The following is a 24,966-nucleotide window of genomic DNA, read 5'->3' as shown; positions in this document are numbered from 1 at the left end:
CTTGTTGACCTGCAAACAATGAAGAACAAACTATGCAGATTGATTAAATACTCAAACAAGAAGAGTTAATATCATCCCACCTTCCCCCTGACCTGTGGATGATGACCTAAAGGACAGTTGTGAACTATAAAAGGGGGATCTGCCTCTGTTCCTGGAGAGAATCTACAGTATGCCAGCTTAAGGGACCATGGCTCTAGATGGAAGAACACAGATCTGCTTCATTGACCATCACTGAAACCTCAAAGATGTTTGGAGAATCAAGGTTGAGACATTCAGTTCACCTGGCCACATACCTCACTGCATTCGGTCAGCTTCCTAAGCTTGTTGTTACCTCTTCTCTGTGAGTGACCTCCAAAATCAGGGTGCCACTAGTGGGGGGTAGTTGGCCCTGGAAGCAGCGAAGTCGCATTATTTTTATCCTGGCGAGTCAGCAGGTGAGACTCTGTAATTTGCACCATCTTGGGTATTTGCTGGGATTGGTCTATGTTATTGTTTGTTAATGGCTCAATAAATAATTATCACCCTGTTTTACCCTCACCCTGTGTTGTTTGAGTGGTATTCTGTCCTCGGGAAAGGAGAGTGGGCGTTCAGTGGGATGAGCCCCAATTTCCTTTGTGAGGCACCGTCCGCTTGTTAGTGCAGCCTTGACACAGATGCATGATTTGCAGCTGCTAGACAGCTTGAATACGTGTGGGGGTTGCTTAATAAACAGGCAATCCCCACAAGTAATCAAGCTGTCTAGCAGTCGCAAATCATGCAGCTGCGTCGACATAAACTAAATTTCCGAGCACACCAAAATACTCGAAGGCCCCCCTGAGCATGCTCGGAGAAAACCCGAGTAACGAGCACACTCGCTCATCACTAGTCCTGTTCTCCAGCTGGCATGTGGTGGAGGAGCATGTGACCAGACCTGTCCATCAGCATCCTCCAAATAAGAAATACTACAGATGGGAATGTGTTGAATGGAGCAGGCTGATGGACAGGTCTGGTCACATGTCCTACACCAGCAGCCATTGTATGGACTTTGGTACATATTGATGTCTGTCTATCCAAGAAACGGAGCAGTAGCTGAAGTACTGCTAGCTAAAGATATTAGATTGTTTCACAGCATCACTAGGTGAGTGTAATAAAACATAATAAAACCACATGCTGTTTGGTTAATGCCCTTTGTGTGCTTTTCTACAATCACTACTATATTTGAAGAATTACGTTTACCAGTTCTCTGAATGCTGAGCTCTATATAACCCAGCCCAGACCGCTGATTGGCAGCTTTCCTTGTACACTTTCCATAGGCAGAAAGCTGGGGGACGATGCTGGGGTGCATGAGTTCTCAGAAGATGTCGGTGCCGGTCAGTGGAGCCCCATTTCCAGTAGTTTTCCCTGGGGTGAGCTTCAGGAAAATGGCAGACTCCTGAGATCTCGGAGACATCTGCACGTGCATTGCCTCCAGTGGCTATTTCCCTGAATGGATGGGATTAATAGAAATGTCAGACTAAGGCTAGGTTCACATTGCGTTAGGACAATCCGTTAAGCGCATAGCGCAAGCGGATTGCGCTAACGCAATGTTTCTTTTTGGTCCGCGTTCGCCGTCCCCGCTAGCGCAGATCCCCGATCTGCGCTAGTGAGGACCGGACCTCGGACGCTGCAAGCAGCGTCCGAGGTCCGTCACAAAAGAACGGCACATCGCTAGCGTGTGCCGAAAATGGCACGCGCTAGCGATGCGCTACAGGCAGAAATAACATTGCTGTCAATGGGTGCGCTAACGGACCCGTGCACGGTGTTAATTGCGACATTTTCGCCATGCAACGCTGTCCGTTAGCGTTAACCCATTAACGCAATGTGAACCAAGCCTAACTGTTCTTTTTTTACTCAATGTAAACTGATCTACGCAATATGTCAATTTGTATTGCGGGTACGCTGAGTTTTCTGTGCAGATTTTTCCAATTCACACTAATTGGGATGTGCTGGTCAGTTTTTTGTTTGCAGATTTTTCCAATAGACTTGCATTAGGTGCAGAAAATCCACAGGTAAAAAGTAGATGTATGGACTCGAATGTATCACTCAGAGAGGTAAGGGGCCAATACAGGACAGAGTACATGAGATGAAGAGAGTGCCCAAGCCGGGAGTTGCAGAGCATCAGTAGCACAGAAGCTAAGTACTGTCCATATTGACAACATAGTCCCTTAAAGGGAACCTGTCACCCCCAAAATCGATGGTGAGGTTAGCTCACCATCATCAGGGGCTTATCTACAGCATTCTGTAATGCTGTAGATAAGCCCCCGATGTAACCTGAAAGAGCAGAAAAAGATGGATGTCCCTCAAGCGTGGGAAAATATTCAGAAAAGTTCCCAGGCTCGAGGTCATATGAGGACAACCAGCAGAGGGCGCATCACCGCGAATGAAGGTAACTACAGGTCATTGACCTACATTACCTTCATTCCCCGGGGTTTTACAGGCACAAGCACAGCTGCATTATAGCAGAGCTCCTGCCTGTAAAATATTTTAACCCCTTCAGATGGATTTACAGCGTGGGATGTGACAGATTATCGGAAGGTATGTATATTGTTGGTTTATTATTTTTAATTTGTTACAGAACGAGGGTCTTCAGGTGGATTGAGAGAGCAATAAAATATTAAAACAACCTGTGTGTTTATTTGATTAAAATACTTTTTAATAATGTGTGTTTTTTTAACCCTTTCATACAATTGGATTAATAATGGATAGGTGTCAGAATTGACGCCTCTCCATTATTAATCTGGCTTAATGTCAGCTTACAATAGCAAGGTGACATTAACCCTTCATTACCCCATATCCCACCACTACACGGAAATGGGAAGAGAGTGGCCAAGTGCCAGAATATGCGCATCTTCCAGATGTGCCTTTTCTGGGGTGGCTGGGGGCAGATTTTTTTTAGCCGGGGGGGGGGGGGGGCAATAACCATGGACCCTCTCCAGGCTATTAATATCTGCCCTCAGTCACTGGCTTTACTACTCTGGCTGAGAAAATTGCGTGGGAGCCCATGCCATTTTTTTCCGCGATTTAACCCTTAAATATAATAGCTAGAACGCCCAAATTTGGCACATACACACTACTAACATTAGTAGTGTGGAATATGCAAAAAAAATGGGGATATGAGATGGTTTACTGTATGTAAACCATGTCTCATATCATGTCAGGTTTGGAAAGGAGATAGGAAAAGCTAACAATAGCTTTAAAGCCGGTAATTCAATCTCGCGCTGGATGAAATATTAATATATATATGTGTGTCTTACTGACATATATATATACATATATATATAGATATATATAGACAGTATATATGTTGTTACGATTATTTGAGCACATGGATCCATTGTATGTCGGTTTTGCAAGCCTGCGAGAAAATCTCGCAGTACGGATGCCATACAGATTACATACGGAGGATGCCATGCCCAAAATACGCTGACACACCCTGCCTACGGAGGAGATACGGACCACTATTTTGGGGACTTTTCTGCGTATTACGGCCGTAAATTACGGACCGTATTTTTATACGCTGAGTGTGAGGCCGACCTTAGCCAAAACCAGGAGTGGAACAATGAGAGGAAAAGTATAATAGAAACATATGCCCCACTTCTGCATTTATCACCCACTCCTGGTTTTGGCTTACAAATACTGAGGTAAAATCCTGACCAAACACTGCTAGTGTGAATGTCGCCTTACAGTCAGGTCATGGTTGTGTGTCACAGCCATTGTCTGCCGAATATTGGTCGCTTCATACACCCGCTACTGACTTGCGCTGTACATGTATGGCAGGGGTTGTTAAGGGGTTAACAAAATATGACTGAACATATGAAAAGCAAGTCGTTTTTACATAGAATAAGTAAGATTATTTTTAATGTTTTCTGAGCACTTTTCCAAGTGGTTTTCAGAGCAGAGTCGCTTCAAAATTTGCCTGAAAAAAACCATTGAGTGAACAAGTGCCACAAAAGATCGGTTGCCAGTGCCACTGTCTGCCCCACAATCCGGCGCCCAGCGGGCATAACACCTTTAGATTTGATGTGTGGAACCGCACAGAAGTAAATGGCACTTTGTGTCCCCGTTATTTCATTGGCGAGTTTAGCACATTTTCCTTGCACTTCTAGAATTATTATGACTATTCTTTCCTCTCCCGTGAATAACGTTGCATTCTTCTATTGAAATTAATTGCTGGCTTATTTGATTATGCACCAATGTCTGGGAGAAAACTCCCCGTGAAGAGCCTGCTACGGCCTCTGCTCTGCCATGTTCTGTGAGGAAGCGTGCACCGGGCTCTCACACCCCCAGGGGGCGCTACCCACATCACTGACTACACCAGTCACACCGAGCGCGCACCAGCGGGCGGCGGGAACGAGCGGGAACCCAGCGCACCAGCATTACCTCACAGTGAGCGGGAAGGCGCCTCAGGATGTGGCGGCGGCGGGAACGCGCAGAGGCGTGGCCTGAAACAAAAACACAACCGAGGAGGTGGGAGCCACAGCCGACATCTTGTGTGGCAACCCCAGAGCCCGTACTTGTGTACGCAGGACAGTGGTCAGTGTCCGGGAGCAAGCTGGACGGTGACAGTACACACACAGCCTTGTCCTGTGTGCTCGGTGACACGGCCGGACATGTCCGAGCCCCAAGGAGGCGGCCGGAGGCGGGGGAGTAGTGTGAGCAGAGCGAGGAGCTGCGGCCGCAGGAAGCGAAGGAAGAATAAAGTCCGAACGACCCCTTTCCCTACCCGACTCCATCACCACAACCCGCTGCAGAGAGGCGCGGGAGAGAATGCAGCCAGGAGCCCCAGCCCGGAGCCCCAGCGGGCGGCCCAGTACCGGCAGCTGCGGAGAGAGGTGTGTACGCTGGCGGAGCTCGGCCGGACGCAGACCCCATTAGATAGGGTTGAGCCTAGAGTGTATGGGCTCCTTCCAGGTCCTGACTGCAGCCCATACACTCTAGCCGGCTCAGTACTGAAGATGCTAGAGTGTATGGGCTCTTTCCAGGTCACCTGACTTCAGCCCATACAGTCTAGCCGGCTCACTGTGAAGATGCTAGAGTGTATGGGCTCCTTCCAGGTCCTGACTGCAGCCCATACACTCTAGCCGGCTCAGTACTGAAGACGCTAGAGTGTATGGGCTCTTTCCAGGTGCCTGACTGCAGCCCATACAGTGTAGCCGGCTCACTGTGAAGATGCTAGAGTGTATGGGCTCCTTCCAGGTCCTGACTGCAGCCCATACAGTGTAGCAGGCTCACTACTGAAGATGCTAGAGTGTATGGGCTGCAGTCAGGTATATATTCTTGAAGATAGCAGACTTTATGGGCGGCTGCCTGGCCCTGACTGCAGCCCATACATGACACTAGACTGTATGTGCTCCTTCAAGGTATAAATTATTAAAACCAGCAGAATATATGGGCTCCTGCCAGGTCCTGACTGCAGCCCATACAGTCTAGTCAGCTCACTGGTGAAGACACTAGACTGTATGGGCTCCTGTCAGGTATATAGTATGGTAGATACAGACTGTACGGGCTCCTGTCAGGTATGTATTATTGTAGATATAGACTGTACGGGCTCCTGTCAGGTATATATTATTGTAGATATAGACTGTACGGGCTCCTGTCAGGTATATATTATTGTAGATACAGACTGTACAGGCTCCTGTCAGGTATATATTATTGTAGATACAGACTGTACGGGCTCCTGTCAGGTATATATTATTGTAGATACAGGCTGTACGGGCTCCTGTCAGGTATATATTATTGTAGATACAGACTGTACAGGCTCCTGTCAGGTATATATTATTGTAGATATGGACTGTACGGGCTCCTGTCAGGTATATATTATTGTAGATATAGACTGTACGGGCTCCTGTCACGTGTATATTATTGATGTCAGAATGTATGGGCCCCTGTCAGGTATATATTAGTGATGGTATCAGAATGTATGGGCCCCTGTCAGGTATATATTAATGATGGTATCAGAATGTATGGGCTCCTGTCAGGTATATATTATTGATATCAGAATGTATGGGCTCCTGTCAGGTATATATATTATTGATGGTATCAGAATGTATGGGCCCCTGTCAGGTATATATTATTGATATCAGAATGTACGGGCCCCTGTCAGGTATATGTTATTGATGATATCAGAATGTATGGGCCCCTATCAGGTATATATTATTGATATCAGAATGTATGGGCTCCTGTCAGGTATATATTAGTGATGATATCAGAATGTATGGGCCCCTGTCAGGTATATATTAGTGATGGTATCAGAATGTATGGGCTCCTGTCAGGTATATATTAATGATGGTATCAGAATGTATGGGCTCCTGTCAGGTATATATTATTGATATCAGAATGTATGGGCTCCTGTCAGGTATATATATTATTGATGGTATCAGAATGTATGGGCCCCTGTCAGGTATATATTACTGATGATATCAGAATGTACGGGCCCCTGTCAGGTATATATTAGTGATGATATCAGAATGTATGGGCCCCTGTCAGGTATATATTAGTGATGATATCAGAATGTATGGGCCCCTGTCAGGTATATATTAGTGATGATATCAGAATGTACGGGCCCCTGTCAGGTATATATTAGTGATGATATCAGAATGTACGGGCCCCTGTCAGGTATATATTAGTGATGATATCAGAATGTATGGGCCCCTGTCAGGTATATATTAGTGATGATATCAGAATGTATGGGCCCCTGTCAGGTATATATTACTGATGATATCAGAATGTATGGGCCCCTGTCAGGTATATATTAGTGATGATATCAGAATGTATGGGACCCTGTCAGGTATATATTACTGATGACATCAGAATGTATGGGCCCCTGTCAGGTATATATTAGTGATGATATCAGAATGTATGGGCCCCTGTCAGGTATATATTAGTGATGATATCAGAATGTATGGGCCCCTGTCAGGTATATATTACTGATGATATCAGAATGTATGGGCCCCTGTCAGGTATATATTACTGATGATATCAGAATGTATGGGCCCCTGTCAGGTATATATGCTGCGATTGTTCTCGTATGCCGATTCGGCATGAAAAAATAATCACAGATGTGATCTGCCCCATAGATTAACACTGGTCCGAGTGCCATGCGATGTTTTCTCACATAGCGCTCGTCCGTATTCTACGCTAGTGTGACCCCGGCCTTAAACTTATGAAGAGACACAGACCACCTGCAGCTCAGCCTTCATCAATATTTAAATTACAAGTTTTTCACCATCCAAAAAATGCTATTTTTTACCTAGTTCCATAGGTTTCTTAAAGGGAACCTGTCACCAGGTTTTCCCCATATATTGTACCACCAGAACCTATATGCCCTTATACACACCCTTCTACAGTGCTGTATCGTACATACCGTATATACTCGAGCATAAGCCGAGATTTTCAGCCCACTTTTTTGGGCTGAAAGTGACCCTCTCGGCTTATACTCAAGTCATTGTCGGCGGGGGAGGGGGAGCGGCGGCTGTCACATACTCACCTGCTCCCGGCGCGGTCCTTGCATGTCCGATGGTCTCCGGGCAGCTCTTCCTTTGTTCAACGGTCACGTGGAACCGCTCATTAATGAATATGGATGCATATTCATTACTTTAATGAGCTGTCCGTGACAGCTGAACATAGGAAGACGCTGCCGACTCCCGGAGACCATCTGACAGTGAGAAGCTGCCAGGGACCGCGTCGGGGGCAGGTGAGTATGACGGGGGAGGTGAGCATTGCGCGATATTCACCTCTCCACTTTCCACCGCTGCAGGCTGCTCTGTCCTCTGGCTGTGACTGTTTAGGTCAGAGGGCACGATGACGTAGTTAGTGTGCGCGCTGCCCTCTGCCTGAACAGTCAGTGCAGAGGATGGAAGACAGAGCAGCGCGCAGCAGTGGAAAGTGCCGGGGGCCTGAGCGAAGAGAGGCGAGTATGTGTTTTTTGTTTTTTGTTTTTTATTCGCAGCAACAGCAAATGGGGCATAATGTGTGGAGCATCTCATGGGGCATAATGTGTGGAGCATCTCATGGGGCATAATCTATGGAGTAAAATCTATGGAGCATCTTATGGGGCCATCAACCTTTATGCAGCATTGTATGGGGCAAAAGTTTCTATGAAGCATCTTATGGGGCCATTATTAACATTTGTGCAGCATTATATGGGGCATATTTTAATATGGAGCATCTTATGGGGCCATCATAAACTTTATGGAGCATTATATGGGGCTCCTCATTCAATATGGATATTCAAAAACACTTAACCTACTGATGTCTCAATTAATTTTACTTTTATTGGTATCTATTTTTATTTTTGACATTTACCAGTAGCTGCTGCATTTTCCACCCTAAGGCTTATACTCGAGTCATTAAGTTTTCCCAGTTTTTTGTGGCAAAATTAGGGGGGGGGGTGGTCAGCTTCTACTCGAGTATATACGGTATGTCCCTAAGCCAACGTGCATAATGTAAATAACTTCTTATACTCACCTACGGGGCGGTCCGGTGTTATGTTTGGCGCTGGTCTTCATCCGGCACAGTCCTTCCCGTGGATGATGTGTTCTACATCATCCACACAACCTCCCTCATCACGCTTCTGTGCAGGAACACTTCTCTGCCGAGCACAAAGCAAAGTACTGCAACGGGCAGAAAGAAGTGCGATGCACAGGAGCACGATGGAAGACACCGTGTGGATGACATAGGACGCGTCATCGACTCAAAGAAAGAAGGACGGTGATAGAAGAGGAGAAGGCCCCGGATTAAGACTAGCAAAGCCCATTGTATGGGGCTAGGCAAGTCTTAAGGGCATACAGATAGTGGTTGTGCTTTATAAAATGCTGTATATAAGGGTATACAGGCAGTGGGCCTACTATATATACACAGCATTCTAGAATGCTGTATATAAAGGCATATAGATAGTGGTCGTACTTTATGTGGGGGGGGGGGGCGGCGCAGAAACAATGTTTGAATACCCTGTAGTAAGTGAACGGCTACAGTGCAAGAAAATAAAGGGTACTTAGTTAACACTTTTTTGGGGGCCTGAGAAAGGAGTCAGAAAAGAGCATCGGGGCGGACGCGCTGCTGTGAATGTCAGTGTCTATATCTAGCACGGCATAATTTTCATAACCAGCAGAGGGAAAGCTGACAGCTGATGTTAATATTCTGGAAAGGAGCCAATAACCATAAAGGTTCCCAGGCTATTAATATCAGCTCACAGCTGTTTGCTTAGCCTTTACTGGCTATTTTACAGTGGGACACAAAATATTGACATGGGGTCCCCCTATAAAAGCTGTAGGCTGATATTAATAGTCTGTGAAGAGGCCATGGATATTGGCAGCCCCAGAGGCTAAAAACCATCAGCTCTCAGCCATCCCAGAAATGGTGCATCTTATAGATCTGCCAATTCTGGTACTTAGCCTCGCTCTTCCCACTTGCCCTGTAGCAGTGGGGCTCAGATTTGTGGGGTTGATGTCACCATTTTATTGTCAAGTAACATCAAGCCCACAGGTAAGTAATGGAGAGGCATCTATCAGACACCTCTCCATAAGTAAGCTGGCCTACTGTCACCTTACAATACAAAAGGTGACATTAACCCCTTATTACCCCATATGCCACCGCTACAGGGCAGTGAGAACAGAGGCTGAGTGCCAGAATTGGCGCATCTTACAGATGCACCTTTTCTGGGGTGGCAATAACCATGGTCCCTCTCTAGGCTATAATATCTGTCCTCAGTCACTGACTTTCCCTCTGTGGCACAGAAAATTGTGTGGGAGCCCACGCCAGTTTTTTCAGTGAAAACATTTTTATTAAATACATACAGGTCCCAAATTTTACACACACACATACTACTAACCGTATTAGTCACTGACCTATATAAATCTAACCTTTCTGCAATGGTTTACTGTATGTAAACCATGTCTCCTATCCTGCAATGATTTGACAGAAGCCGACAAATTAACTATTTGTAAATATTATAAGCTGTCAGTGTGATTTTACTGTACACTGCACCTGAATTGCAAGCCTTTAAAAGGACACCATTGCGTATTTCTCGCAAGTCAAACTGATGGCCCGTGTGGTATGAGTTTTTCTTGCATAAACAGACTTTCATTGGGGATTCTCAGCTGATATACGGTGCAAATCGCAGCATAGTGCAATTTCACTCGCACATATAATACGGCCGTGAAAAAAAAAAAAGTGATGGGAGCTGCCCAACAGATTAACATTGGTCCGAGTGCTATGCAATTTTTTTTTCTCGCATAGCACTCGTCCGTATTCCTCTCTAGTGTGACTCCGGCCTTAAAGGGAAAATCATTCAAAATTTGAAAATTTCAATTTTTTAAAATTTCTGATATTTTTACAAAATAAAGCAAAACATTAACCCAAGTTTATCATTAGCCCAAGTTTGCCATTATCATAAAGTCTAATATGTCAGGAAAAAAAACAACCTCAAAATCAATGGAATATGTTGAAGCATTCCAGAGTTATTACTACATAAAGTGACACTGGTCAGATTTAAAAAAATTGGCCCCGTCACTGAGGGGTTAAATGCTTGTACAAGTGAACATTGTTTCAAAAGTGGTTTACCTGTCTAAGACTGGTTTCACACCAGCGTTCGGCAGCCTTCTTCCTCCGTTAACCCCCACCCACTGCTACACCTCTTTCAGCTCCGCCTACGTCTGCATGCATCCCCTATCTTTAACATTGGGTACACAGGCACGTGTCGTTTTGACGATGCACTGAACTGCGTCGAACGCAACATGTTGCATTTTGTTGCGGTCGGCGCAGCATTAAAACAACGCATGCAGAGGCATCCGCTTGGCCTGCGTACCCAATGTTAAAGATAGGGTATGCAGGACGCATGCAGATGCAGGACGCATGCAGACGTAGGCGGAACTGAAGGAAGAGGTGCGGCATTGGGCGGGGCTTAACGGAGGAAGAAGGCTGCCATCTGCAGCCCTGCCGAATGCTGGTGTTAAACCAGCCCAAGGCTGTTATTATAGCACCTTACGTCTTACGCTAGGTTCACATTGCGTTAGTGCAATCCGTTAAGCGCATAGCGCTAGCGGATTGCGCTAACGCAATGTTTCTAGAGGGTCGGCGTTCACCCTCCCCGCTAGCGCAGATCCCTGATCTGCGGTAGCGAGGAACGGGCCTCAAAAGAACGGCACATCGCTAGCGCGTGCCGAAAATGGCATGCGCTAGTGATGCGCTTCAGCTAAAAGTAACATTGCTGTCCATGGGTGCGCTAACGGACCCGTTGCACGGCGTTAATTTCGACATTTTCGCAGTGCAACGCAGTCCGTTAGCGTTAATCCATTAACGCAATGTGAACCTAGCTTTACACAGATACATCATGGGCTTGTCCTGCCCTACGCATGAAATGAAAGACAAATACAATGTGGAGACTTAATCAGAGCAATGTTTTATTTACATTCAGAACTGGTTTAAGAGGTAAACAATTACCATTTCTCACAGAAATCTCAGACTTTTACTTATAGAAATACTGGATAAATATCATTTTAACAATAGATATAGAAATATTTCTAATTTTATAAAACTGCCTTTTTTTGCATAGAAAAACTTTATGCCTTTCCTTGTTTCATTTTATGCCTTTGCTTGTTTCATTTTATGCATTTCTAAAGTATTGTAAAAATGTAATATGCTGTTGGTGCATGCGGGCAGGACTGTCGGTAGGGTATGCGGCTCTGAAGCCCCCCCCTCAGGCCTGCCTCCGGTGTCTGAGATTTCGGTGTCCCGGACCTGAGATCATAATACCGGCCTTGAATTGTGAAGGACACGGCAGCCGATCCTGAGAAACATCCAAGGTGGGAATGCCCCATCATGTCGAAGAGAGTCTGCTAGATCCAGGCCTAGCAGACCAGTACTGGTGGGTTCATGGATGCCAGGAGGGAGCTGGCCTAAAGGAAGGTCTCGTCTTTTCCTGGCGGGTCAGGAAGTTGTCCCGTCGGTTTTTTTTTTTTTTGGACAGAACATTTCCAAAACAACCAAATTTGAACAGATCTCTTGGGAGGCAGACTTTAGTCCTCTGTTGCAGAAGCGAAGTACTCTTAAACTGATAGGCGCAGAGTAGGACGCACTAGAAAGTTGGCGTGCATGATTGTTCAGGGCGCTGGCGGTGTGGACCGGCCACCAGAGAAGGCCTAGACCAAAGCCTGGATATTTTAAGAGCAAGGTCACTGGAGCCTCTGGAAAACGTGGACGCTGCATGAATAGGAAGGTTTCCTCAGGAGACGTCCACATTGCTCAGGGGAAAACTAGGACATATTTGTCCTGTGTTTTTTTTTTTTTTTTGTTTTTTTTTTTAAAGTAGCCCCCTTACTGCCTCGTAGGATATACCAGTCCTTAAGATCACAAATCCTTTTTCGCAGAGCGATGATGAAGACGGGCATGGAATAACCTGGACGCAGAGAGGCGAGAGGGTAGGGCGATTCGTGGCATGAACGGTCCTCCGGGGAACCCCAAACACTCTTGATGTGTTAGGGCCTTGCCTCGTAGACCACAGATGATATGGTAGTGACAATTCTAGGTGGGAGATTAGAGTGACAATTCCACTGTCGCCCTCAAAAGCCATATCTGGGAAGAAAAAAAAAAATTAAAAAGAAAAATCGTTAATAAAAAAACCTCAGGCCTAAACTGGGCTGGGCGGTCCAGACCCATGTCTTCCTCCTACTGACATTAAGTTAAAACAGATTAGCTTCGTGCTAGTTGGTGGTGTACCCTCCTCTACAGGAAATACCTAATTTTTTTTTTTTTTGCATAGCATAAGCAGCATACACCCATTTTTTTTTTGTGTACCCCAATGAAGCATTAGCTCCCCCACATCAACCAGAAGGCCACACAGCATAACCTCACTCCTCCAGTCAGAAACCTCCACCTCACATTAACCAGCGGACCCCACAGGATAAACCCAAAGCCCACCAGACATTCCCTCCCACAAGCGTAAATCCCCATATGACGCCCCCTGCCCCCAACCATAAATCCCATCAGACACCCCCCCAATCGGATGCCACCCCAGCTTAACCCCCCAGCATAAACCCCCATCGGACGTCCACCCCTCCTCCAAGCATTACTCCCATCGCACACCACGCCCACCCAATAATAAACCCCCACCGGACGGCCAAACCCCAAACAGGATGTGGACCCCCCCATCCAGCACACACCCCCATCAGACGCGGACACCCCACCCAGCACAAACCCCCCATCGGACGTCCACCCCCGACCCAGCCTAAGCCCTCATCAGCCCCCCAAACCCAACCCATAAGCAGGTCGCCCCCCAATAAAGGGGATCCCTCCGTAAGCGGCAGGTCGCCTCCCCACGTCCCACCACAGGCAGGTCGCCTCCCCACGTCCCACCACAGGCAGGTCGCCTCCCCACGTCCCACCACAGGCAGGTCGCCTCCCCACGTCCCACCACAGGCAGGTCGCCTCCCCACGTCCCACCACAGGCAGGTCGCCTCCCCACGTCCCACCACAGGCAGGTCGCCTCCCCACGTCCCACCACAGGCAGGTCGCCTCCCCACGTCCCACCACAGGGGTCCCCCAATAGCCTGCAGCAGGTCTCCCCCCACATCCCACAAGCAGATAGCCCTCAAATCCCACAACAGGGGTCCCCCACTAAAAGGGGTCCCCCCCAACAGCCAGCAGGTGCCCCCCAAAATCCAACCACAGGGGTCCCCCACAATAGTCAGCAGCAGGTGCCCCCCAAAATCCCACCACAGGGGTCCCACCACAATAGCCAGCAGCAGCAGGTGCCCCCCACAACAGCCAGCAGCAGTAGGTGCCCCCCCAAATCTCACCACAGGGGTCCCCCCACAACATCCCACCACAGGGGTCCCCCACAACATCCAGCAGCAGCGCTGCCCCCCCAAAAAGCCCACGACGGGGGTCCCCCACAACAGCCAGCAGCAGCGGTGCCCCCCCAAGAGCCCACCACGGGGATCCCCCACAACAGCAGCGGTGCCCCCCCACAAAGCCCACCACGGGGGTCCCCCACAGCAGCAACGGTGCCCCCCCACAAAGCCTACCACAGAGGTCCCCCACAGCAGCAGCGGTGCCCCCCCCACCACGGGGGTCCCCCGCAACAGCCGGCAGCAGCGGTGCCCCCCCCACAAAGCCCACCACAGGGGTCCCCCACAGCAGCAGCGGTGCCCCCCCCACAAAGCCCACCACGGAGGTCCCCCACAGCAGCAGCGGTGCCCCCCCCACAAAGCCCACCACGGGGGTTCCCCACAGCAGCAGCGGTGCCCCCCCACCACAGGGGTCCCCGACAGCAGCAGCGGTGCCCCCCCACAAAGCCCACCACGGGGGTCCCCCACAGCAGCAGCGGTGCCCCCCCCCACAAAGCCCACCACGGGGGTCCCCCACAGCAGCAGCGGTGCCCCCCCACAAAGCCCACCACGGGGGTCCCCCACAGCAGCAGCGGTGCCCCCCCCCACAAAGCCCACCACGGGGGTCCCCCACAGCAGCAGCGGTGCCCCCCCACAAAGCCCACCACGGGGGTCCCCCACAGCAGCAGCGGTGCCCCCCCCACAAAGCCCACCACGGGGGTCCCCCACAGCAGCAGAAGTGGCCCCCCCCACAACAGCCGGCCGGCAGCAGCGGTGCCCCCCCCACAAAGGCCACCACAGGGGTCCCCCACAGCAGCAGCGGTGCCCCCTCCCCACAAAGCCCACCACGGGGGTCCCCCACAGCAGCAGCGGTGCCCCCCCCACAAAGCCCACCACAGGGGTCCCCCACAGCAGCAGAGGTGGCCCCCCCACAACAGCCGGCCGGCAGCAGCGGTGCCCGACCCCCCCCCCCCCCCCACAAAGCCCACCACAGGAGTCACCCAAAGCAGCAGCGGTGCCCCCCCCCCCCACAAAGCCCACCACGGGGGTCCCCCACAGCAGCAGCGGTGCCCCCCCCCCACAAAGCCCACCACGGGGGTCCCCCACAGCAGCAGCGGTGCCCCCCCCACCACGGGGGTCCCCCACAGCAGCAGCGGTGCCCCCCCACAAAGTCCACAACGGGGGTCCCCCACGGTGGTCCCCCACAGCAGCAGCGGTGCCCCCCCACAAAGCCTACCACAGGGGTCCCCCACAGCAGCAGCGGTGCCCCCCACCACCACGGGGGTCCCCCACAGCAGCAGCGGTGCCCCCCACCACCACGGGGGTCCCCCACAACAGCCAGCAGCAGCGGTGCCCCCCCACAAAGCCCACCACAGGGGTCCCCCACAGCAGCAGCGGTGCCCCCCCCACAAAGCCCACCACGGGGGTCCCCCACAGCAGCAGAGGTGGCCCCCCCCACAACAGCCGGCCGGCAGCAGCGGTGCCCCCCCCACAAAGGCCACCACAGGGGTCCCCCACAGCAGCAGCGGTGCCCCCTCCCCACAAAGCCCACCACGGGGGTCCCCCACAGCAGCAGCGGTGCCCCCCCCACAAAGCCCACCACAGGGGTCCCCCACAGCAGCAGAGGTGGCCCCCCCACAACAGCCGGCCGGCAGCAGCGGTGCCCGACCCCCCCCCCCCCCCCCCCCCACAAAGCCCACCACAGGAGTCACCCAAAGCAGCAGCGGTGCCCCCCCCCCACAAAGCCCACCACGGGGGTCCCCCACAGCAGCAGCGGTGCCCCCCCCCCCCACAAAGCCCACCACGGGGGTCCCCCACAGCAGCAGCGGTGCCCCCCCACCACGGGGGTCCCCCACAGCAGCAGCGGTGCCCCCCCACAAAGTCCACAACGGGGGTCCCCCACGGTGGTCCCCCACAGCAGCAGCGGTGCCCCCCCACAAAGCCTACCACAGGGGTCCCCCACAGCAGCAGCGGTGCCCCCCACCACCACGGGGGTCCCCCACAGCAGCAGCGGTGCCCCCCACCACCACGGGGGTCCCCCACAACAGCCAGCAGCAGCGGTGCCCCCCCACAAAGCCCACCACAGGGGTCCCCCACAGCAGCAGCGGTGCCCCCCCACAAAGCCCACCACGGGGGTCCCCCACAGCAGCAGCGGTGCCCCCCCCACAAAGCCCACCACGGGGGTCCCCCACAGCAGCAGCGGTGCCCCCCCCCACAAAGCCCACCACGGGGGTCCCCCACAGCAGCAGCGGTGCCCCCCCCACAAAGCCCACCACGGGGGTCCCCCACAGCAGCAGCGGTGCCCCCCACACAGACAAGCAGGTCGCCCACCACAGAGCCTCCCCCCAATAGCGAGCAGCAAGTAGCATTTTTTCACCCTGAAACCACTAACCTCCATGTGCCATGGCGTCCACAAGCTAGAATCATGCTGCTTTGCTGCCTTCATGATGTGACTGAAAACACGCCCCTTCCCAATAGGACACGCCCCCCGGAAATGACGTCACACCTGGAAGGAGCCCATACACTCTAGCATTTACCCATTAGATAGGGCTGTCCGGTGTAAGCCCTGTGCAGGGGCCGGTCATGTGACCGCATGGATGGCAGTGCATAGCTGTGGTCATGTGACAACTAGTCTCATCCACCTCCCCACACTAGAAGGACTAGTTGTCACATGGGGAGCACAGCCTTGTCTCCTGAGACTAGACAATCCCTCTAAGGACTAGCCCAGTCTGTGCCATTACGGCAAAACGTTTGTGTTTTTCGTGTTTCCCATGAGCCTTACGCCGCATTCACACATTCAGCATTTGTAAGCCAAATCCAGGCATGGGACACTCAGAGGAAAAGTCTAATAGAAACATATGCACCACTTCTGCATCTCTGACCCTCTGGTTTACACGTACAGATGTAACCTACTGACCAAACGCTGAGCGCAGCCTGAGTAGTTTTATTTTTCCAGCAACCTGACGTTACGAGGCTTGCTGTTTGCAGGATGCGTTGCATTTTCAGGGGCAGTATTTGGGGTCTGTATATAGCTTATTGTCTAACTTTTATTAACTGCATGTAGAGGTGAAACCAACCAGATAAAGGGCCCTTCCTGGATCCATTTTCTTTTTTCATCTTTTACCTTGTGTGTTTCACTTTTATCATCTCAGCAGGACACCCCCCCCCCCCCCCTTCCACCACCCCGCCCCCCCTTCCACCCCCCCACCCTAATGGAGGCTATCCCCACATTACAAGGGGCTGGCTGCACCCACTGCAGTGCACTAGAATTTGAGTCGTCCTATAGTACAGCTTAGCAGGGGAGAATATCTTTCACTAATGTTTTTATATTTTTAATTTACTACTCTGAGAAGCTCTCCAAGAAAAATCCAAGGTTTAATTGACTGTCTATAGAGCGAAATGGGGGTGAGTGACAATTCTGGTGCATGTGTTTTTTTTTTTTTTTTTTTTTTAATAGTTTTAAAGGAAACCTGTCAGGTCCCCCATGCCCTCCAATTCATCAGCATTCATCTGTGTGATTAACCCCTTTACCCCCAAGGGTGGTTTGCATGGTAAAGGAAACCTGTCACCCCGGTTTTTCAGATTGAAATAAAAATACTGTTAAATAGGGCCTGCGCTGTGCGTTACAATAGTGTATGTAGTGTACCCTGATTCCCCACCTATGCTGCGAAATACATTACCAAAGTCGCCGTTTTCGCCTGTCAATCAGGCTGGTCAGGTCAGGTGGGCGTGGTGACATCGCTGTTTCTTCCCCAGCTTTCCGTTGGTGGCGTAGTGGTGTGCGCATGTCCAAGTGAAGAAACAGCGCGCGATCTGCGCTATTACCCTTGTCATCGGTGGGGGCGGCCATCTTCCTGGGGCCGCGCGTGCGCAGATGGAGTGCTCTGCTGCACGGGGCTTCAGAAAAATGGCCGCCGCTATCTCCATCTGCGCACGCGCGGCATCCCGCGGCCATTTTCCTGAAGCCCCGTGCAGCAGAGCACTCCATCTGCGCACGCGCTGCCCCAGGAAGATGGCCGCCCCCACCGATGACAAGGGTAATAGCGCAGATCGCGCGCTGTTTCTTCACGTGCGCGCAGTGGATTCGGCACTTGGACATGTGCACACCACTACGCCACCAACGGAAAGCTGGGGAAGAAACAGCGATGTCACCACGCCCACCTGACCTGACCAGCCTGATTGACAGGCGAAAACGGCGACTTTGGTAATGTATTTCGCAGCATAGGTGGGGAATCAGGGTACACTACATACACTATTGTAACGCACAGCTCAGGCCCTATTTAAAGGGACACTGTCACCTGAATTTGGAGGGAACAATCTTCAGCCATGGAGGCGGGGTTTTGGGGTTTTTGATTCACCCTTTCCTTACCCGCTGGCTGCATGCTGGCTGCAATATTGGATTGAAGTTCATTCTCTGTCCTCCGTAGTACATGCCTGCACAAGGTGCAATCTTGCCTTGCTCAGGTGTGTACTATGGAGGACAGAGAATGAACTTCAATCCAATATTGCAGCCAGCATGCAGCCAGCGGGTAAGGAAAGGGTGAATCAAAAACCCCGCCTCCATGGCTGATGATTGTTCCCTTCAAATTCAGGTGACAGTGTCCCTTTAACAGTATTTTTATCTCAATCTGAAAAAACGGGGTAACAGGTTCCCTTTAATGATGAGGCCAATTTTTACAATTCTGCCCACTGTCCCTTTGAGGTTATAACTCTGGAACGCTTCAATGGATCCCGGTGATTCTGACACGGTTTTCTTGTGACATATTGTACTTCATGATAGTGGTAACATTTCTTCGATATCACTTGCGTTTATTTGTGAAAAAAAATGGAAATTTGGTGAAAACTTCGCAATTTTCCAACTTTGAATTTTCATTCCCTTAACCCCTTTACCCCCAAGGGTGGTTTGCACGTTAATGACCGGGCCAATTTTTACAATTCTGACCACTGGCCCTTTATGAGGTTATAACTCTGGAACGCTTCAACGGATCCCAGTGATTCTGACATAGTTTTCTCGTGACATATTGTACTTCATGATAGTGGTAAAAATTCTTTGATAGTACCTGCGTTTATTTGTGAAAAAAACGGAAATTTCACAAATTATGAAAATTTCGCAATTTTCCAACTTTGAATTTTTATGCAATTAAATCACAGAGATATGTCACACAAAATACTTAATAAGTAACATTTCCTACATGTCTACTTTACATCAGCACAATTTTGGAACCAAAATTTTTTTCTTGTTAGGGAGTTATAAGGGTTAAAAGTTGACCAGCAATTTCTCGTTTTTACAACAACTTTTTTTTTTTAGGGACCACATCTCATTTGAAGTCATTTTGAGGGGTCTATATGATAGAAAATATCCAAGTGTGACACCATTCTAAAAACTGCACCCCTCAAGGTGCTCAAAACCATATTCAAGAAGTTTATTAACCCTTCTGGTGCTTCACAGGAATTTTTGGAATGTTTAAATAAAAATGAACATTTAACTTTTTCACAAAAAATTTACTTCAGCTCCAATTTGTTTTATTTTACCAAGGGTAACAGGAGAAATTGGACCCCAAAAGTTGTTGTACAATTTGTCCTGAGTACACCGATACCCCATATGTGGGGGTAAACCACTGTTTGGGCACATGGGAGAGCTCGGAAGGGAAGGAGCGCTGTTTGACTTTTCAATGCAAAATTGACTGGAATTGAGATGGGACGCCATGTTGCGTTTGGAGAGCCACTGATGTGCCTAAACATTGAAACCCCCCACAAGTGACACCATTTTGGAAATTAGACCCCCTAAGGCAGGGGTCCCCAACTCCAGTCCTCAGGGCCCACCAACAGGTCATGTTTTCAGGATTTCCTTTGCATTGTACAGGTGATGCAATTATTACCTGGGCAAGACTAAGGAAATCCTGAAAACATGACATGTTGGTGGGCCTTGATGACTGGAATTGGGGACCCCTGACCTAAGGAACTTATCTAGATGTGTTTTGAGCGCTTTGACCCACCAAGGGCTTCACAGAAGTTTATAATGCAGAGCCGTAAAAATAAAACAAAAAATTTTTCCCACAAAAATTATTATTAGCCCCCAGTTTTGTATTTTCCCGAGGGTAATAGGAGAAATTGGACCTCAAAATTTGTTGTCCAATTTGTCCTTAGTGCGCTGATATCCCATATGTGGGGGGGAACCACCGTTTGGGCGCATAGGAGGGCTCGGAAGGGAAGGAGTTCCATTTGGAATGCAGACTTAGATGGAATGGTCTGCAGGTGTCACATTGCGTTTGCAGAGCCCCTAATGTACCTAAACAGTAGAAACCCCCACAAGTGACACCATTTTGGAAACTAGACCCCCTAAGGAACTTATTTAGATGTGTTGCGAGAGCTTTGAACCCTCAAGTGTTTCACTACAGTTTGTAACGCAGAGCTGTGAAAAAAAAAAAAAAAAAAAAAACTTTCCCCCAAAAATTATTTTTTAGCCCCCAGTTTTGTATTTTCCCGGGGGTAAGAGGAGAAATTCGACCCCAAAAGTTGTTGTCCTATCTGTCCTGAGTACGCTGATACTGCATATGTTGGGGTAAACCCCTGTTTGGGCACACGGGAGAGCTCGGAAGGGAAGAAGCACTGTTTTACTTTTTCAACGCAGAATTGGCTGGAATTGAGATCAGACGCCATGTTGCGTTTGGAGAGCCCCTGATGTGCCTAAACAGTGGAAACCCCCCAATTATAACTGAAACCCTAATCCAAACACACCCCTAACCCTAATCCCAACAGTAACCCTAACCACACCCCTAACCCTATTCCCAACTGTAAATGTAATCTAAACCCTAACTGTAACTTTAGCCCCAACCCTAACCTTAACTTTAGCCCTAACCCTAGCCCTAATGGGAAAATGGAAATAAATACATTTTTTTTAATTTTTCCCTAACTAAGGGGGTGACGAAGGGGGGTTTGATTTACTTTTATAGCGGGGTTTTTTAGCGGATTTTTATGATTGGCAGCCGTCACACACAAATACGCTTTTTATTGCAAAAAATATTTTTTGTGTTACCACATTTTGAGAGCTATAATTTTTCCACATTTTGGTCCACAGAGTCATGTGAGGTCTTGTTTTTTTGCGGGACGAGTTGACGTTTTTATTGGTGACATTTTTTGATCGCTTCTTATTCCGGGTTTTTGTGAGGCAGAATGATCAAAAACCAGCTATTCATGAATTTCTTTTGGGGGAGGCGTTTATACCGTTCCGCGTTTGGTAACATTGATAAAGCGGTTTTATTCTTCGGGTCAGTACGATTACAGCGATACCTCATTTATATCATTTTTTTTTATGTTTTGGCGCTTTTATACGATAAAAACTATTTTATAGAAAAAATAATTATTTTTGCATCGCTTTATTCTGAGGACTATAACTTTTTTATTTTTTTGCTGATGATGCTGTATGGCAGCTTGTTTTTTGCGGGACAAGATGACGCTTTCAGCGGTACCATGGTTATTTATATCTGTCTTTTTGATCGCGTGTTATTCCACTTTTTGTTTGGCGGTATGATAATAAAGCGTTGTTTTTTGCCTCATTTTTTTTTTCTTACGGTGTTTACTGAAGGGGTTAACTAGTGGGCCAGTTTTATAGGTCGGGCTGTTACGGACGCGGCGATACTAAATATGTGTACTTCTGTTGTTGTGTGTTTTGTTTTTTTTTTTGTTTTTTTTTCTTAATTTAGATAAAGAAATGTATTTATGGGAATAATATTTTTTTTTTTTTTTCATTATTTAGGAATATTTTTTTTTTTTTTTACACATTTGGAAAAACTTTTTTTTACTTTGTCCCATGGGGGGACATCACAGATCGGTGATCTGACAGTTTGCACAGCACTCTGTCAGATCACCGATCTGTCTCAGAGCACTGCAGGCTTCACAGTGCAGGCTCTGTGAAGCCACCTCCCTCCCTGCAGGACCCGGATGCCGCGGCCATCTTGGATCCGGGTCTGGAGCAGTGAGGGAGGTAGAGAGACCCTCGCAGCAACGCGATCACATCGCGTTGCTGCGGGGGGGCTCAGGGAAGCCTGCAGGGAGCTCCCTCCCTGCGCGATGCTTCCCTGTACCACCGGCACATCGCGATCATGTTTGATCGCAATGTGCCGGGAGCGGTCCATGACCGCTCCTGGCACATAGTGCCGGATGTCAGCTGCGATAAGCAGCTGACACCCGGCCGCGCTCCCCCCGTGAGCACGGCCAATCGCATATGACGTACTATCCCGTCGGTGGTCATAGGGGCCCACCCCACCTCGACGGGATAGTACGTCTGATGTCAGAAAGGGGTTAAAGGGCCACTGTCACCCCCCTCCAGCCGTTATAAACTAAAAGAGCCACCTTGTGCAGCAGTAATGCTGCCTTCTAACAAGGTGGCTCTTTTAGTTTTAGGTTCACGTATACCCCAAATAAAGCGTTTTTATACTTGGCCACAATTCCTGTCTCTAGCCAGGGAGGCGGGTCCTCACTCCCCAGCTCTAACCGCTCCTCTGCCGTCACTCCAATCTGCCTGAGCTTTCTGCGCCGCCCCCTCAGCGCTGTGTACGTTTCAAAACCGGCGCCTGCGCAGTGTACTGCTGTGCTGCGCAGATGCAGTAAGCTCTGGCCGTCTGACGTCCCAGCCAAACTTACAGACTGCGCCTGCGCGGGCATTGCGGCCAGCCTCCTTTGGAATCCCTGCCCTGCGCTGTGCATAATGCATAACAGTGCGGGGATTCCAAAGGTGGCTGGCCGCAATGCCCGCGCAGTCTGCAAGCCTGGCTGGGACGTCAGACGGCCAGAGCTTACTGCGTCTGCGCAGTACACTGCGCAGGCGCCGGTTTTGAAACGTACACAACGCTGAGGGGGCGCGCCGAAAGCGCAGGAAGATTGGAGTGACGGCAGAGGAGTGGTTAGAGCTGGGGAGTGAGGACCCGCCTCCCTGGCTAGAGACAGGAATTGTGGCTAAGTATAAAAACGCTTTATTTGGGGTATACTTGAACCTAAAACTAAAAGAGCCACCTTGTTAGAATGCAGCATTACTGCTGCACAAGGTGGCTCTTTTAGTTTATAACGGCTGGAGGGGGTGACAGTGGCCCTTTAAGTCACAGAGATATGTCGCACAAAATACTTAATAACTAACGTTTTCCACATGTCTACTTTACATCAGCACAATTTTGGAACCAACTTTTTTTTTTTTTTTTTGTTAGGGAGTTAAGGGTTAAAAATTGACCAGCGAGTTCTCATTTTTACAACACCATTTTTTTTTTTTAGGGACCACATCACATTTGAAGTCACTTTGAGGGATCTATATGATAGAAAATACCAAAAAGTGACACCATTTTAAAAGCTGCACCCCTCAAGGTGCTCGGAACCACATTTAAAGGGAATCTGTCACCCCCAAAATCAAGAGTGAGGTAAGCCCACCGGCATCAGGGGCTTATCTACAGCATTCTGTAATGCTGTAGATAAGCCCCCAATGTATCCTAAAAGATGAGAAAAAGAGGTTATATTATACTCACCTTATACTCACCCAGGGGCGGTCCCGCTGCTGGTCCGGTCCGGCGCCTACTATCTTCATCAGATGAAGTCGTCGTCTTGTCTTCAGGCTGCGCTGCCCTGTTGAGAGCAGAGCAAAGTACTGCAGAGCGCAGGTGCCGGGAAAGGTCAGCCGTAAAAATATAAAAACATATTTTTCTCAGTCCCCCATGACAGATCCGCCCTTCAGGGACAGGAAACCTAAAGGATAAAAGGGCGGTACCTCTCCCCTGCATCAGTTTGGTTTCCTGTCCCTGACGGGGAACCTACTAGGATCGGTACCTGCGTATATCCGAAGACCTACCGAGGAGTCCGGAGCCGGCCAGTCCGAGTTCTGGCAGTGGGGATGCCACGGCTGGTGCGGTGTCCGAAGCCGCCACTGCTAGGACCAATGGGTCTGGAGCGTGAGCAGAGGAAAGCGCAGCCGCCACTCCGGATAGGAGATAGGTGCTTCCGGGACCTGGCGCGCACGAGGTTCCAAGATGGACGCTGCACCGGAAATGGTAAAACAGCTTCCAGTTCGGGGCAGGCGCAGTGAATGCATGAGGTGCACCAAGATGGCGCTACCCCGGACCCACAAAGCTTCATTTCCGGGTCCCTAACAGCGCATGCATGCGCAAAAGAGAAAAAAAAAGAGAAGCGCTTCCTCAGCAATGCAGCCACAGGGGGAGGGGCTGGTAATAGGCGCCAGGTTTTAAAAAAGCAGTGGGTAAGGGAGCTCCATGCTGCATGCCGTCCCAAGATAGTATCATGGAATACAGCGACAAGCAGCAGCGCCACCACCAGCGACCGAAACCAGCTGTGCAGAAGAAGCGAATTTCTGACACCCAGAGTTCTCGGTCCGGTAGCCATTACACGCAGCACAGCAAGAACTCCAGCGTGGCGAACCAGCTACCGCCTATGGATCTCACGCTGCAGGATCCTACCCCTCCTCCAGAACTGGTACCTGTGGCTGCGTCAGATTGGTGAGTGATATTCGTGAAAGTTCACTGTTGTAATTGGGGTTCCCTCTTTTCCGTTTAGCTTGGGCGAAAAAGCTCTGTGAGGAAACCCCAAACTTTGCCTCTGAGTTACGATCTGTAATTAAGTCAGAGGTAGCAACTGCGTTTAATTCCCTTAAAGGTGAGAAGAAAATTAATAGGAAAACCTATTGCTTACCCTCACCCTGATTCTTCCAGCTCTGAGAGTAGAGACTCAGATACACGGGACTCCTCCCTCTCCTCCTCGGATAATGAGAGTGGAGGTCGTCATTGCTTCCCCCTAGATGAAGTTGACGCACTTGTAAAGGACAGTAAGGTCAACTATGGGGGTATTGGACCCTCGTCCTGACAAAACGGTCCAGGATATTATGTTTGGAGGACTATGTCAAAAAAAGCGTAAAGTTTTTCCCCTTAAGGAAAGCATACAAGCATTAATTAAAAAGGAGTGGGAAAAACCAGAGAGAAAGAACTCATCGGTCCCCTCTATTAAAAGAAAATATCCCTTTGAAGAGGAGGCTTCTACTTCATGGGATAAAGCCCCCAAACTCGACGTTGCGATAGCTAAGGCCTCAAAAAAATCTGCACTACCCTTTGAGGATATGAGAACTCTGAAAGAT

At 49.5% G+C, this 24,966-nt stretch overlaps 1 protein-coding gene and 1 long non-coding RNA gene across 2 annotated transcripts in view; one reads left to right on the top strand and one right to left on the bottom strand.

Annotated features, from left to right (window-relative positions):
• The first annotated feature begins 4,479 nt into the window (after positions 1-4,479).
• Positions 4,480-24,966, top strand: part of PNRC1 (proline rich nuclear receptor coactivator 1) — a 33,490-nt gene continuing 13,003 nt past the window's right edge. The window contains exon 1 of the mRNA XM_069726379.1: positions 4,480-4,850. Coding sequence (XP_069582480.1) covers positions 4,629-4,850 — 222 coding nt within the window. The 5' untranslated portion in view covers positions 4,480-4,628. The remainder of the gene's footprint in view (positions 4,851-24,966) is intronic.
• On the bottom strand, positions 11,396-16,374 carry LOC138637576 (uncharacterized). The gene is made up of 2 exons (XR_011312410.1): positions 16,234-16,374; positions 11,396-12,588 (listed from the first exon to the last, which is right to left on the bottom strand). It is a non-coding gene; the product is annotated as an uncharacterized lncRNA (long non-coding RNA).

The sequence above is a fragment of the Ranitomeya imitator genome, chromosome 5 (genome assembly GCF_032444005.1).
Source record: "Ranitomeya imitator isolate aRanImi1 chromosome 5, aRanImi1.pri, whole genome shotgun sequence".
Classification (NCBI taxonomy): Eukaryota; Metazoa; Chordata; class Amphibia; order Anura; family Dendrobatidae; genus Ranitomeya; species Ranitomeya imitator.
The sequence above is the reverse complement of the archived record's forward strand: the minus strand, read 5'-3'. Positions and strand labels throughout refer to the sequence as shown.